The sequence below is a fragment of the Mus musculus genome, chromosome 10 (assembly GCF_000001635.26).
Source record: "Mus musculus strain C57BL/6J chromosome 10, GRCm38.p6 C57BL/6J".
NCBI classification, from domain to species: domain Eukaryota; kingdom Metazoa; phylum Chordata; class Mammalia; order Rodentia; family Muridae; genus Mus; species Mus musculus.
Window position 1 is genome coordinate 71,371,803 of NC_000076.6, and position 15,298 is coordinate 71,387,100.

Sequence of the window (15,298 nt, forward strand, 5' to 3'; positions counted from 1 at the left end):
GAATGTGCACTTTTCCTAACTTCACTGTTTGTGTGTGCACCCACACTTCCCATGCATGCACATGTATGAGCAGTGGCACACATGTAGCGGTCAGAGGACAGTCTTGGGTGTTGGCTCTCACTTCCACCTTGTTTGGGACAGGATCTCCTCCATTGGCTGCTGTGGAGGCCACAGGATATGCCTGTATGTTCTGAAGGCTTTTACCGCTGCCTCCTGTTTCTGTAGGAAGCTCGGATTGCACATCGCTTTTTTTTGTCCAGCTTTCCGTGGGTTCTGGGGATGCTAACTTCCTCCTGGTGCTTGTCCCAGCTGTGCCCACTCATCCCTCTCCTCCAGCCTTAAGAACTAAAACATGAATCATAGTTTCATTGAGAATTTGGACAGGATTGCTTTCCGTAGGAACAGGGAGAACTATTTCTTTTCTTCCTTTTCTCCTCATACCCAAACCCATGCTTTCAAGGTAATGTGTGAGAAGGAGCTTTTGTTGAGAGACAGCAAGTTTTCTGTGGCAGATGTGTGCAGGCGCTGAGATGGGCGGTGACAGAGCAACAGTGCGTGTGAGAGTAGCAAGAGAGAAGTAGGTGGGGTCACTTGGATTCAGTCCCCAGTTTACTGATGTCAAACTTCACAAAATCCTTAAGATCCTAAGAAATCTCATTCTGAGCCAGACAGTGTTGTGTTGGTGGGGAGGTGCCCACAGCTTTGTAATGCTGGGCCTCCCCTTCGCTCCAATGATGTCTGGTCACACGGAGCAGACATTTGTCTGTTGATGCTGTTACCATGTCCATTGGCTCTAGATCTACCTAAGTCTCTCACCTCCAGCATCTCCTCTTTTTGTTTTTCTCTGGGGGTTGTTTGAATGGTACGGTTGCCTGTCATTAATTAAGGTTTTTCTCCAATAGCAGATGTGTACCTAAAACTGGAAGATGTGACTCATAAGTTTAACAAACCCTGTATAATGGACGTGAAGATTGGGCGGAAGAGCTACGACCCCTTTGCGTCATCAGAGAAGATTCAGCAGCAGGTCAGCAAGTACCCTCTGATGGAGGAGATCGGGTTCCTGGTGCTCGGCATGAGGGTAAGAACGGTTTCCGTGACGCTTTCCTTACGCAACACTCCATGTAGTGTGAGCTAAAAGGACAGGCATTTTATCCGTTGCTCTATGGTCTGTAGTCAGCAACATTAGTTCTGACACATAGTAGGCAATTAATGCATAATGGCCAGACCCTAAGATGCATTTGTTTTAGGGTTGAGAAGGTTGAAGTTTGAGTGTATAATAAAGATTAAAAGTGAACATGTTCTTTGTACTTTTCCTATAAGAAGAGCCATTTATAACTTTTGGCTTTTTGAAACAGGATCTCACTGTGTGGCCCTGACTGTTCTAGAAATTGCTTTGTAGACCAGGCTGGTCTTGAACTCAGAGACTCACCTGTCTGCCTCCCCATGCTGGGGAAAAGAACTGTTTGTGTTTTTGTTTAAAGATTTATTTATTATTATAAATAAGTACACTGTAGCTGTCTTCAGATGCACCAGAAGAGAACATCAGATCTCATTATGGGTGGTTGCTGGGATTTGAACTCATGACCTTTGGAAGAGCAGTCAGTGCTCTTACTTGCTGAGCCATCTCGCCAGCCCAAGAACTATTATATAAGTAGGAAAAAAAATCTACATTATTTCATACTTTTATTTAAACCAGTTTTATTTGCAAATAGTTCTATGAATTAGCACTTAGATCTTTTTTCTTTTAACTGATACATGAAAAGCTTATATTTCTGCTTTGATCTGCTCACATACTGTTCACCTCAGGATAGTCATGGGCTGGTGTCATCTGGGCTGCTTGAATGTCTCTACCCTGGGACCACTTCTGAGGGGACAGAGCGGGAGCTACAGAGGCAGAGATGGCTTGCTGTCATCTTGGAGGGCTAGCACAGGATTGCTCTCCACCTCTGATGTCACAACACAAATACCAGAGCGCATATGGTGGGAAGAAAGAATTACTGAAGCTATTTCTCATACATCACCATAGCTGGGAAGTAACGTGGCACTCGATCCTCTAAACCCGTAGGAGTGTTTCTTCTAGATGTGCCAGATGATTACACAGTGTGCAGGCATGATCAAGTGACAGACGATCTTCCTTGTGAGTCTTAAACAGGAAGTTTCGTGGGAGATTGCTAATGTGCCGGCGATATCAGCCAAGCAGATCTGATGTTGGACGTCATTTCTCGATCAATGAAGTAGGAGGATTGTTCAAGTAGGTTTTCATCTTAGGAAACAGTAATAAACGTGAGCATATAAGAAAAGACAGAAGGGGCAGCAGGACGCGCGGCTCACTGGGTGAGGGGCTTTCAGTGAAAGCTGGGCAGGTTGTTCCTGGGGACTCAACTTAGAGGCAGAAAGAGGGAACTGAGTTTGTGGGAACATGGACTTGTTTGTAGAACTCATTATGTTCAATGTACATCTGAGACAAAAGAGACTTTGGAATTGGACAAGAAGGGGGAGATGTAGTTGCTTGTATTACAGTGCTAATTATGTTCCCCAAAAACCTGCTTACATGAAAGTGTCTGAATGGAGCTCCTGGGAACCTGCCCTGAGTTGGTTCTGATTGGTAAATAAGGGTGCCAACAGCCAATAGCTGGGGAGGACAGACGGAGGCGGGATTTTATGATTCCTGGGCTTGGGCAGGGAGGAGAGAGGAAGGGGAGATCCGCCTTACCCAGAGAGTGTGGAGGAGAGGAGAGATGTCATGTCCGAGAAGACTGCAGGACAGAGAGGCATGACCACCAGGTGAAGGAGCCGGAAGAGTGTGGCCCAGGGGGTCCAGAGTGGCCAAGACAGAACATAGAATTTAGTAAATAATAACTTGAGATTAACAGCATGGAGGATAGGCAGTGGCCCAGCTATTGTGCTGAATAAGGCATAATAAAATATAAAGACTGTCTGTGTATGTCTTTTATTTGGGAACATAGATTATTGGGGCGGGTAGCCACCCAGTGACAGGATAATTGATAATAATTAGTTCTACACATGTTCATAGATTCTCTAGTCATACCGGATTTCCTCAGGACAGGAGCGCTGCGCTGTATGGCGTGGCGATTTCTTCACTGGTCTTTCCTCAAGGACCCTAGTGTGACCTTTGAAGACATATCATTGTTTATTTTTATTTTGTGTATTTTGATTATCATTATTTTATTTTTTATTTTGTGTATTGTGATCTTTGTGTTTTGGATTTATTGTGGCAGAGACTGACACCACTTGGTCCACATTTTCTCACTGAACTCAGTTTTTCTTATATCCTAAAGTCTTGCACCTACCAGACTCAAATGTGTTTTAGTATCAGACTGTGCTTTGGTCAGTCCCCCTTTTTAAGGCCTTGGTCTTCCAGTTCTTCCTTATTTTCCTGTATGGACATTCCCCAGCTTTAATGAACCTGTTGCTGAGGTCACCTACTTGGTTGGGACTGTAGACACAAACCACAGTACCTGGCACTCTGTGAACTTTAGAATTAGTTTATATGATTAAAAAAATGGTGGTGCTTGTATTGTGGTTGCTTTTCAGTTATAGGTTGCCTTTAGTGTAGGTGCTGATATTTTGGTATCGACTTATTTTGGAGGAATGACTTGGGGTATTTTATGAACATTAATTGCCATCTGTAGGACATCTATGGCTCTGTTGTACTTGCTAGCCAATCAGATTGGGGGGGAAAGGGGGGAGGGAGGGTCAGGGAGGCTAGATGCGCATGAGCCCAGCTGCCTGGCCTCATCCTGGAGCTGAAGTTACAGGTGAGTGTGAGCCACCCAATATGGGCGCTGGGAATTGCAAGAGCAGGATAGGCTCCACTCCTTTTCTCAAGACAGTGTCTCTGTACATAGTCCTGACTAGAACTCAGCATCAGACTGGCCTTGAACTCACAGCGATCTTCCTGCCTCTGTCTCCTGAGTGCTGGGGTCAAAGGTTGCTGTGCTTCAGTACAAGCGCATAAAGGCTGAATCATATCATTAGCCCATCGTTGCTTTTCCTCATTTGTTTGCACTTGTTAATGACTAACGTAATTCTGTCTGCCTGTCTGCCTGTCTGCCTGTTTATATCTATCTATCTATCTATCTATCTATCTATCTATCTATCTATCTACCTACCTACCTACCTACCTACCTACCTATCCTGGAACTCTAGAGCAGGCTGGCCTTGAACTCAGAGATCCACCTGCCCAGGGGACTCTAGAATAATTTTTTAGATGGAAATACAGATAAAAGGTATTGTAGCAAAAGCACTCTTTGTTTTTGTTGTTTGAAGACTGCATCTCTGTCTGTAGCTCAGCCTGCTGTCCTCGCTGGCTGTGTAGGTGAGCGCACCTTGAACTTGTGATCCCCTTGCCTGTGACTCATTACAGGTGTGTGCAGCCACACCTGCTTTTATTGGTGCTGAGAGTGAGCCAAGGGCGGGTTGCATGCCGGGAAAGTATCACTGTGTTATTCTCCACTTTAACTTCCTTTTCTGTGGCAGAGTTTGTGTAATCTGTTGCTTTAAACTTGCCATGCAGCCAAGGATGACCTTGAACCCCTGACCTGCTTCTACTCCCCCAGGTGTTGAGTGGAGCGTGTTTCTCGAAATTCAGCTAAACTTAAATATTAGGAAATGCTTTTCCCTCTTGGCTCTGTAAATTTGTGGTGAATCATGATGGATCGAGATAGATAGTTCTATCATACTGAAAATCTTTGTTACTCTTAGCAGCTTTTGAGAAGTAGGGCATCTGAAATGCTACCTGCTCTTTCAACCTGTGTTTCTCTGGCAGTGTGATTCTCATGTCTGTCTGGAGGGTCCTGTAACTAGCCATGAAACCGCCCCTGGTGGCCAAGGGCACCCCATATTACTGTTTGAGTGTTCATTGTTCTTTTATTTTGACAGGTTTATCATCTTCACTCTGACAGCTACGAGACACAAAACCAGCACTATGGAAGAGGCCTAACGAAAGAGACCCTGAAGGAAGGTGAGCCCTGGAGCGGGGCTGCTGCTGCAGTCAGCAAGATGGCACTCACCAGATTTAGTTCTCCTTTGGAATAACCAGACAACTCAGAACCTTTTACATTAGGAATGTAGAGAGAGAAAAGTGTGTTTACCATGGTAAAGTGTGGGTTGTGAGCACCCCTCCTCCTTTTACATACTCACTAGTTTCTTCTAATCCAGTTGCTGGCCCACTTGCTTCCTACTGCTGCGATAAATCCCCGAGACAACCCACCATGAAGGAGCTTTTGTTCGGTTCAGATTCAGGTGTATCTGGTAGCTCCTTTGCTTTGGACACAACAAGGGAGCAGCCATGGGGAGTAAATACGTCCTGTTCCTGGGTGACCCGGACGCAGGGAGGCCCAGGCCCTTCATGACCCCTGCTTCTCAGAATCCTACAACTGCCTCAACCCGTATTCAGCCAGGGGTCCCAGGGCACCGTCTCAGAGCTGTTCTGGAGCAGTGTGCATGCACTCTTGTATGTATGGAATGCTGAACACCGCTGTCCAGCTCAGTACCAAAGCTTTAAGTTCACACTCTGCTGGCCTGGTGGCACACACCTGAAATCCCAGCACATGTGGGGTTAAATTATAAATCAATAAAATGTATTAAGTATAAATTGTATGTAAAGCTGCTCCTGTGTGGTTGGGTGATAGTCAAGCTTCTAAAGTGCCTGATGAATAGGCAGGTGGCAGGCAGGTGGCAATTTGCTTAATATCGCTTTGGTAAAAGTCTGGTGACCTAGACATTATAACAGGGCATTTTGTCTTTGAACAATAACCTTATATTAGGTTATTTTCAGCTCTATGAGAAGTTGGCCTGTAGAGTTCCCAGGAGGGCGCTGGTGTTATATACAGAAAACACATCTGCTTCTAGCTTTGTGCTTAGTTCCTGTCTTGGCATACTTGATCAAAGCAAGCTAGTACTTAATTTGACTATTAAAAAATATGGAGAGCCCCCCTCCCCCTGGCTGTAGTTTCCTGGAATGATTTAATTTCTTTATTCTTCTTTCTTTTTTTTTTAATTGAAAATAGATTTTTTTAATACAATATATTCTGATTATACTTTCCTCTCCCCCAATTCCTGCCTGGTCCTTTTCATTTTCCCATACACAGTTAGTTTGTTTGTTTGTTTGTTTGTTTGTTTCTTTCTTTCTTTCTTTTTTCCTTCCTTCCTTCCTTCCTTCCTTCCTTCCTTCCTTCCTTCCTTCCTTCCTTCCTTCGTTTCTCTCTTTCTTTCCCTCTCACTGGACTATAAATATCTATCTATCTATCTATCTATCTAGATATAGATACACATATATACACACATATATATATAGTGGTGGGACACAGCTTTAATCCTAGCAGGCGCATTTCTGTGAGTTAAAGGCCACCCTGGTCTACAAAGAGAGTTCCAGGACATCCAGGGCAACACAGAGAAACCCTGTCTTGAACCAAACCAAACTAAACCAAACCAACCAACCAACCAAACAAACAAACAAAAAACCCCAAAGAACTGGGGGCTGCAAAGATGGCTCAGCAGTTAAGAACACTGACTGCTCTTCCAGACGATCTGAGTTCAATTTCCAGCAGCTACATGGTAGCTCACGACCATCTGTAATGGGATCCGATGCACTCTTCTGGTATGTCTGAAGACAGTGACAGTGTACTCATATACATTAAAAAAAAAAATCTTAAAAAGAAAAAAAAGCCCAACCACCACCACCAACAACAGAAAAGATAAAATAAAAACAACCAAAATAGGACAAAACAACCATCACATTTACATACACAGAAATCTTATAGAAACAGGAAACCAGGAATGTAAAGAAGAGAAAAACAGGTGCTGGCAAAGCATCGTGAGAAAAGAGCCTCCAGAAACACCACTGAGTTTGTTTCGTGTTGGCCGTTTACTGCTGGGCATGGTCTTAAGAGTCCTCTGTATCCACTGAAGCTCCACTGGAGAGAATGGATTTCCCTGTTGAGAGCAACTGGAGAGAACTCCTGTGTTAGGGATGGGATCCTGTGCCCACTTCCCCCCCGATGGGCTGGCCCTGTGTGTCCTGTCGCAGTTTCTGCGCTTTCACGTGTGTGGTTCTGCTGTGTTAAAGAGGTCATGTTTCCATGGAATCTTTCATCCTCACCTGCTCTTGCACTGCCTCCTCCTCTTCCTCCTGTCCTTCGTCCCCTCCCCCTCCCGTCCTTCTCCACAGAGTTCCCTGATAGGCCAGGGAGGAGCTACTTGATAGTGACATCCCATTTGGGACTGAGTGTCTCAAGTCTCTGCACCCTGTCTGGCTGTGCTCTCTGTGTTTGTTCCTGTCTGCTGCAGAAGAAACCTTCTCTGATGATGGCTGGGCAAAGGCGCCTGCCTGTGCATGAGTATAGCACAGTGCCATTACGGATCATTTCACCGCTCCAATCGGTAGCAGTTGGTTTCTCATAGGTTCCTGGTCTATCTGGTCTCTGGTTCTTGGCCACCTGAGCAGTATTGGGAATGGGTTCCACCTCACACAGTGAGCCTCACCTCAAATCAGATATTGGTTGGTTAGTCCACCATTGACTATCAGAGGGTTTGTAGCTGGGTTGGCGTTTACCTTTCTCCTTTGGAAGTGTGCAGAGTACCCTCTGGCACCATAACCACTAGGAATCAGGGGTGAAGGCTCTAGGTAGGACCAGCCTGACTTCTTCATGTTCAACAAGCTGTGTAGGTATTTCAGCAAGAGGACCTGACTATCAGTTTGTGCGTAGCAGCCAATGGTCTTGGCAACAGCCTGAGTTGCTTGGGAGTTCCCAACAACTCAATTAGATGTCAGCCATTCCTTCATCTGGAGGCCTCCTTTGGTGATGAGAGATGTCCAGCTGGGGCTCTGTCTCCCAGTTATTTGGCAGTTTCCTTTAGCTCACCTTCATAATAGGTACATATTTTAGGAAGCTTCTACTGTATTAGGTTCCATATCACCTCTCAAACGGTCCCTCCCTGTCTTATTGGTGCTCTATTGCTGTGAAGAGGCGCTATGACCACGATGACTCTTACAAAGGAAAGCATTTAGTCAGGGCTTGCTCACAGTCTCAGAGGGTTAAGTTCATTAATGTCATGGTGGGGAACATGGAGTGTGCAGGCGGACATGGTAGCTGAGAGTTCTACATCCAGACCTGAAGGCAGCATGAAGAGAGAGCCACTGTGCCTGGCTTGGGTGCTTGAAACCTCAGCCTACTCCCCAGTGACACACTCTAACAAGGCCATACCTACTCCAGCAAGGTCACACCTCCTAATCCTTTCAATTAGTGCCACTCCCTGGTGACCAAGCATTCAAGTCTGTGAGCCTGTGGAGGCCACTCTCATCCAACCCCTGCCTCCCCAATAACAATTCTATTTCTCCTCCCTAGGGGGATTAACCCTTTCCTTTGGTCCCTTACTATAGCCCTAACCTGTGGTTGTATGGATTGTAGCCTGTCTATTGAAGATTGACATTCACATATAAATGAATGCATACTGTATTTGGTTTTTTTTTTGGGGGGGTCTGGATAATCTCACTGAGATGATATTTTTTCTTCCTAACTCCATCCATTTACCTGTGAATTTCACAATTCCTTCCTTCCTTCCTTCCTTCCTTCCTTCTTTCCTTCCTTCCTTCCTTCCTTCCAACAGCTGAGTAGTACTCAGTTTTGTAAATGTACCACATTTCCTCTATTCATTCATCTGCCGACACATCCCTAGGTTGCTCCCAATCTCTGGCTATTATAAATAGAGCAGCAGTGAACACGACTGAGCCAGTGTCGTCTCTGCAGTGGGATGAAGCATCCTTTGGGTAGATGCCCAAGAGTGGGCTAGCTGAATCTTAAGGTAGAGCTATTCCAGCTTCCTGAGGCAACCCCACACTGATTTCCATAGCGGTTGTACAAGTTTGCACTCCCACCAGCAATGGAAGAGAGTGAGTGCCCTTACTCCGCGTCCTCTCCAGCACGAGCTGTCACCTGTTTTATTGATCTTGGCCATTCTGTAAGATAAAATTTCAAAAGCAGTTTGGACTTGCATTGCCCTGTTGATTGAGTTACATAAGAGTAATTTGCCTAAGCTGTAGATTCCCAAGTGTGGTTAAATAGTAAGGTGGGTTTTTTATTAATTATTATTATTATTATTATTATTGTTGTTGTTGTTGTTGTTGTTGTTATTATTATTATTATCTTGGTTTTTTTCGAGACAGGGTTTCTGTATGTAGCCCTTTCTGTCCTGGAATTCACTCTGTAGACCAGGCTGGCCCCAAACTCAGGTCCACCTGCCTCTGCCTCCTGAATGCTGGGATTAATGGTGTGAGCCACCATCACCTGGCCAAAGTGAAGGATTTCACCTGCTGTGAGCACACTCTATAAGTGACTGGGCTGCACAGTTTAACCCCGACTCTGATGTATTTCGTTACAGGCGTCTCCAAGTTTTTCCACAATGGCTTCTGTTTAAGAAAAGATGCGATTGCCGCCAGTATTCAGAAGGTAGAGAAGATTCTCCAGTGGTTTGAAAATCAGAAGCAGCTTAACTTTTACGCAAGTTCTTTACTGTTTGTTTATGAAGGTTCATCTCAGCCAGCTACTACAAAAGCAAACGATAGAACTTTGGCGGGGAGGTTTCTCTCCAAAGGACCCCTGACGGATGCGGACGGCCTGGAGTGCAATAACAACTTCCACCTGTTCGGCGCCCCGCCCAACGGGATGTCGGTGGGCAAGAGCTTATCGAAGGCGTACTCGAGGCACAGAAAGCTGTATGCAAAAAAGCACCAGAGTCAGACTTCCCTGAAAGTCGAAACGCTGGAGCAAGACAACGGGTGGAGAAGCATGTCCCAGGAACACTTAAACGGAAACGTGCTTGCCCAACTGGAAAAGGTGTTCTACCACCTTCCCGCGGGTCGTCCGGAGATCCCGGAAGCGGAAGTACGGATGATAGACTTTGCTCACGTGTTCCCTAGCAACACAGTCGATGAGGGGTATGTTTACGGTCTGAAGCATCTAATTGCCGTGCTTCGGAGTATTTTAGACAGTTGAGTCTTGCTGCAGTCTGTGAAGGAGCGGGCCAATCACCATGGAGAGCTGCAGGCGTTAGCCGAGCACCTGTACTGCTCTGTAAAAAATTTGTATTGTGAGTCAGCGTTTTATTTGTCTTTATACTTTTGGTAGATGGTTAACTTTTTTATATTCTTACTCAGGAATACTAATTTGTTCATTAGAAAACTATGAAGAATAAAGAAAAAGGAATGTCGAGCAGGGAGTGTGTGGAACACGGAGCAAACAGCTGTAACACTCGCAAATCATTACGCAGTCATTTAGAGGTCACATAGCTTTCTGTAGCCAGTCACCATGAAATCTGTCCACCCAACCTTGCCAGTGAGCCGACCCTAAACTATGACTTTATCAGACCATCCTAAGATCTAGAAAGGTCCCTAAAACTGGAGAAGATTTTACACGGAAACGAGGCTCTGTGGGTTCTATATTAAAGGCAGAGTGCAGCGCAGCGAATGAAAGAAAGGTGCTTAAGCCAGCAGGGCTCCCTCCCGGTCCTGTCTGCTCTGTGCTGAGCATCATGGGAAGGGGAGTGTCAGGTGGCCGGCAGCAGCTAACAGCACAAATTTTCCTCCCTAGGGTCAAGAGAAGAGAGATATTTGTAAAGAACATATTACCCTTTTCTTTCTTTTGTTTTAAAGAATTTCATTTATGGAAAAGTCTTCATTTACTATGTTGTGAAAGCTGTCATAAAACACCCTCTTTTTATTACCAGTGAGGCTCCCGAGAGGTGAATGGTGGAAACTTTGTTTTATCTCTTCTTTAATTTTTGAGAGTCTTCCATTTTAGAAAATCCATTCTTTAAAATGTATCCCCATTGACTTTTTAAGCCTTAGCATAAACATTATCTCTCAGAATTTGGTTAAGCATCCACAGAACGCTGTGCCCAGTGCACTGGAGGAACCCTGCTTAGGTCTCACAACAGAACGCTGTGCCCAGTGCACTGGAGGAACCCTGCTTAGGTCTCACAACAGAACGTTGTGCCCAGTGCACTGGAGGAACCCTGCTTAGGTCTCACTCCCGTGGTGTCTAACAGAGAGGTCCTAGTTAATTTCACTCGGAGCAACAGGCAGGCAACTTTTCCTTGAAAAAAAAGATATTTATAAGTGTCATGTTTATTTTACCACTACCACCTTTTTCAAAGCTGTCGTTAAAGTGTTTTCAAAACTGAAATTAAATTTGCAAATCTTTTTGCTGTGCTTGCTTGCCCTTTGACCCGCTGATGTGATAAAATAACTGAACAGCTTGTCCTTTTTAGACAAGCTTTGAGTCACGACCTGACCTTTTTTTCCTTTTCACCTCTTTTTTCCTTGAGGTTTACAAATCAAACTGCAAAATCCAAGAACCATTTTCTGTAATGTGGAGGAACTTTTACAGTCCAAATGTAGTTTGCAAATGCCCACGCTCAAATGTGAGCCGGAAAGGAATGGGTCATTAACCAGAGTGGGTCTGGTTAACGTGCCTTTTAGGGGTTTTCTCTGGGAGGCTGCAGGTGTTCTCAGACCTGCAAGAACGACACATTCTCTGCCCAGGTGTGGACTGGCTATACCTATTTTTGTTTCTCTCATTTTGTGGGAGTGAATTTTAAGTGATAATTATTAGAAAACTTTCAGTTTGACTGTTTTTCTTACAATATTGACTTGTTATCTGGGTGTGATTCAGGAACTCTCAAGCCCATCTGCTGAACACTATTTTGGCTCTTAAGAGGCAGTTTGAGATGGTATCAGCCTATATATGAGGAATTGGGAAACTTGAGTATTCGAAGCTTTGGGCACACTTCAGCTTAGTAAAGTCTCTGATCTACAGCTGTTTCAAACATTTCGGAAGCCAGCATCCTGCCTTTTCGACAAGTAGGTTTTGTCTGAATAAAACAGGAAGTGATTCTTCCCCCTGCTTCTCAGGGAAGGGGTGAGCATCCAGTTCTTCTCGTTTACAGTTTCCCAACTGCTGGCCACTTTGTGTTACTTTGTGCTCCTTGATGCCATGATCAACATGTTCGTGATGTAAGCAACCTGTGGTGGGTGTTTCCCGGTCTGTCCTGTCTTTAAAAATGATGCTGAGATTTGCCACTTTGGGGAAGAGGCATCTGTCACTAACCATGCATATGTGAACACACGGATATTTAAGAAATGAGCAAATGAGGAGGTGGTTTGAACTGGTGGTGATGCTAGCCGCCCCCTCTTAGCCCCCCCAACATGATTTGAGTGTGTTCCTTATGGGATGCACTCATGGAAAGGACTTGTGGGTGTGAATACATTTCTCAAATAAAAGTTTAAATTGTAAAATAGTTTTATAATAAAGTATTTACATTAATTATTTTAATATGGATGGAAGTTGCATAAATTATAATTGTGAACTATTTAGTCTTTCAAGAGAGTTTTGAAAAATGTATGTAAGTGGCTCTGATGGCTGTGGTGTTAAATTAGTATGCGATGCTTTGTTCTGTGTGTTTGGAGGGGGCTGGGCACTCTACCTGTCCACACTACAGACAGACAGTTACTGCGGGCCGAGTGAGAACCGATTCCTGAATGCCTGCCGGCGTCCTGTGATGCAGTTGCCCGAGATCTCCACAGTGTTGCCCTCGCTGTCAGGCCTCTGAACTGTCGAATTTATAACATTTGGGGGGAAATGAATTTCTATAATTACCTCTGTTGCAATCTTTTTATTGCTGTTAGGATTTGGAATGTGTAGGCAGGAGGAAGGGCTGAACTGGGAACTGACTGGCTCTGACTGTTAATACCACTCCCCTTGAGGTCTGATGTCCAGACGTGCTTGGTTGAACCAGCCGTTTACACAGCTGTCCTTCTCTTGCAGACCCTCAACCGACCGTGGCTTTTGTGTATCCATAGCTTCCGTTGCCCTTTGTCTTGCCCCCTACAATGGTTCAGTTACCCAGAAACATCAAGTCCCTTTTAAGAATAGTCCATTTGGTTACTCTCAGGGTAGTGTCTGGGGGCCTTGGCCTCTCAGTTCACTCAGACTCAAGTCTGCACCTCACCAAGTATTTTCAACCCCTCTCCCTGACGTGTGCGTTGGTGAAGCAGTCAGGACTGATCGTCTCCAGCACCCTGTCTAGGTGGAGAGGCTCACGAGGACGACTTTAAAACAGAGACACACCAACACCTGTATTTCAAGCTGTTAAAGCTAGTGTTTGGGTAAAGATGAAGTGCTAAGTATTGAGCTACAACAGAGGCAGATGATTGGGGGCTGAGATCAAGGGAACCGCTGACTCTCCAGCTGGGGCAGTTACAGACAGCCTAAAACAGCCTGAAAAAGAGCGCTCTTAAGACATGCTTGTAAAGGTACATTCAGCCGTCGCCTTTGGAATAATAAATAGCACAGTGTGACTATGGTTGCTCCTCGCTGGTGCAAACCTTTTAAATCTCAAGTTTTCAGATTGCTGGGATTTCAGACTTGTCAGCGGACATGAAGGTATTTCTTGACTTCAGAGCAACTCTGTTGTTATAACATCCAATACTGATATCTGGAGACAGATTCAGCCTCTTGGCTGTCGATAGTGTGTCTTCCCACTTGCTTCGATAGCTTCTATCAAAAACCACCATGATTCGTGCCAGTAAATCAGACAGTCAAATTAAAAAAAAACAAAAACAAAACCAAAAACAGTAGAAACGTGTGGTGTGGTGAAACTTTGGCCTGGTGTCCACTTAAAAGATTAAAAGGTTAGTTATTGAAGATAGGGTTTCTGGTCCCCTGTAGCGAAAGGCACACATAGACACTTGGCTGTGGGATCTGTGGTGGAAGATGGGAAATCACACCCAGTTGTGTCCTTAGTAACATCCAGGCAGCAGTGCCAGTCCCCGCCCCCTGTTACTTGATGAATGAATGTATCCCTGTACTTTGGTGGAAATGTCTCTAGCTTTCTTTTTCTCAGTGTTTGTAATTTGTACTATTGATGGGATAGTCTTGGAGTGCAAGGCTCATCACTGTGTTTGTAGAATCATCTAATGTGATATACCAATTTTTATAAGCGATATTTAGATAACTCTAATAACTGTACATTCAACAACTTATTAAAATGTTTTGCATTGGAACGTCTTCCGTTGATTAGCACATCTGAACAAGTTAAGAATGATGTAAAAGACACTCACGGGGCTGGAGAGATAGATACTTCAGAAGTTAAGAACACCGGCTCCTCTTCCAAATGAGCCAGGTTCAATTCCCACCACCTACACAGTTAGTTGCTCATGTAGGCTACATAGTTGCCTTAGAAGACAATTCCCCCTACTCTTCCCTTGTATTGTAACTCCATCTCCAAGAGATCCCGCACCCCTTACATACACACACATACATGCAACCAGAATACCAGGGCACATAAAATAAAAATAAATCATTAACACCAAAAAAGACACTCAACAACTCTTTGGGTGCTGTGGCATAAACGGCGTGATCAGGAGGGATTTGAAGATGTGGAGGGAGCTCTCGAACACGGAATGAGAGGAGGCAGAAGCAGTTTGTATCAGGGCTTGTTTTCTATCCTAGAAACTAAAATTGTGAAGGAGTCGGTGCTGCCGTGAAAAAGTGGGTTTTGTTTTGATCGATGGACTCATTATGTAAACCAAGCTAGCCTCAAGTTCATAGAGATGGCCCTGCCTCTGCTTTCAGAGTCCTGGGATTAACGAGGTAGGCACCAAGCCCAACTTTAACGTACTGTGATTTTTTAAAGCTAACTTGGAAAGGCTTGTGTATTTGTAGATTCTTGTGGATTAGTCTCCTACTGGGTGGCCAAGGTAAGAGGGATTAGAGATATTTATCTGCTTGAGTTTTTAACTTAGGAAAATGATGTGTGTGTTTGTGTGCACAGTAGTGCAGGTGCCCTTGGAGCCAGAGGCATCTCAGATCCCGCCGGAGCAGAGTCAAGGCCGTTGTGACCAGATCCATTTGTGTGCTAGGGACTAAACGAGGGACCAACCTCTGCAGTGCATACTGATAGGTTATTTCTCCAGTGGTGAAACAAGCCAATTCAAGCCAGGTCAGGATATATTAAAGGCAGGTTTATTGGGAAGTTGCTCTTGGGAGAGCTCCCTGCCTCCAAGGCTAGGGGAGTCACCATGGGGAGGAGAGAAAGAGAAAGAGGTACTCGAGGAGAGAGGGGGGGGGAGAGAGAGAGAGAGAGAGAGAGAGAGAGAGAGAGAGAGAGAGAGAGAGAGAGAGAGAGAGAGAGAGAGAGAGAGAAGTGTCTGGATTATGTAGGGGAGAGTCTCTGCAAAAGGGCAGCCCAGCCCCTAGGCTTGAAAGTTGGGCAGGGT

General features: G+C 44.9%; 1 protein-coding gene across 3 annotated transcripts in view; it reads left to right on the forward strand.

Annotated features, from left to right (window-relative positions):
• Ipmk (inositol polyphosphate multikinase) overlaps nucleotides 1-14,083 on the forward strand; it is a 38,142-nt gene extending 24,059 nt beyond the window's left edge. The window contains exons 4-6 of one of the 3 annotated variants that reach the window (XM_011243555.2): nucleotides 903-1,078; nucleotides 4,903-4,984; nucleotides 5,182-6,049. In XM_011243555.2, the coding sequence (XP_011241857.1) occupies nucleotides 903-1,078; nucleotides 4,903-4,984; nucleotides 5,182-5,375 (452 nt within the window). In that variant the 3' untranslated portion in view covers nucleotides 5,376-6,049. 3 annotated transcript variants of the gene reach the window in all.
• The last annotated feature ends 1,215 nt before the right edge of the window (nucleotides 14,084-15,298 follow it).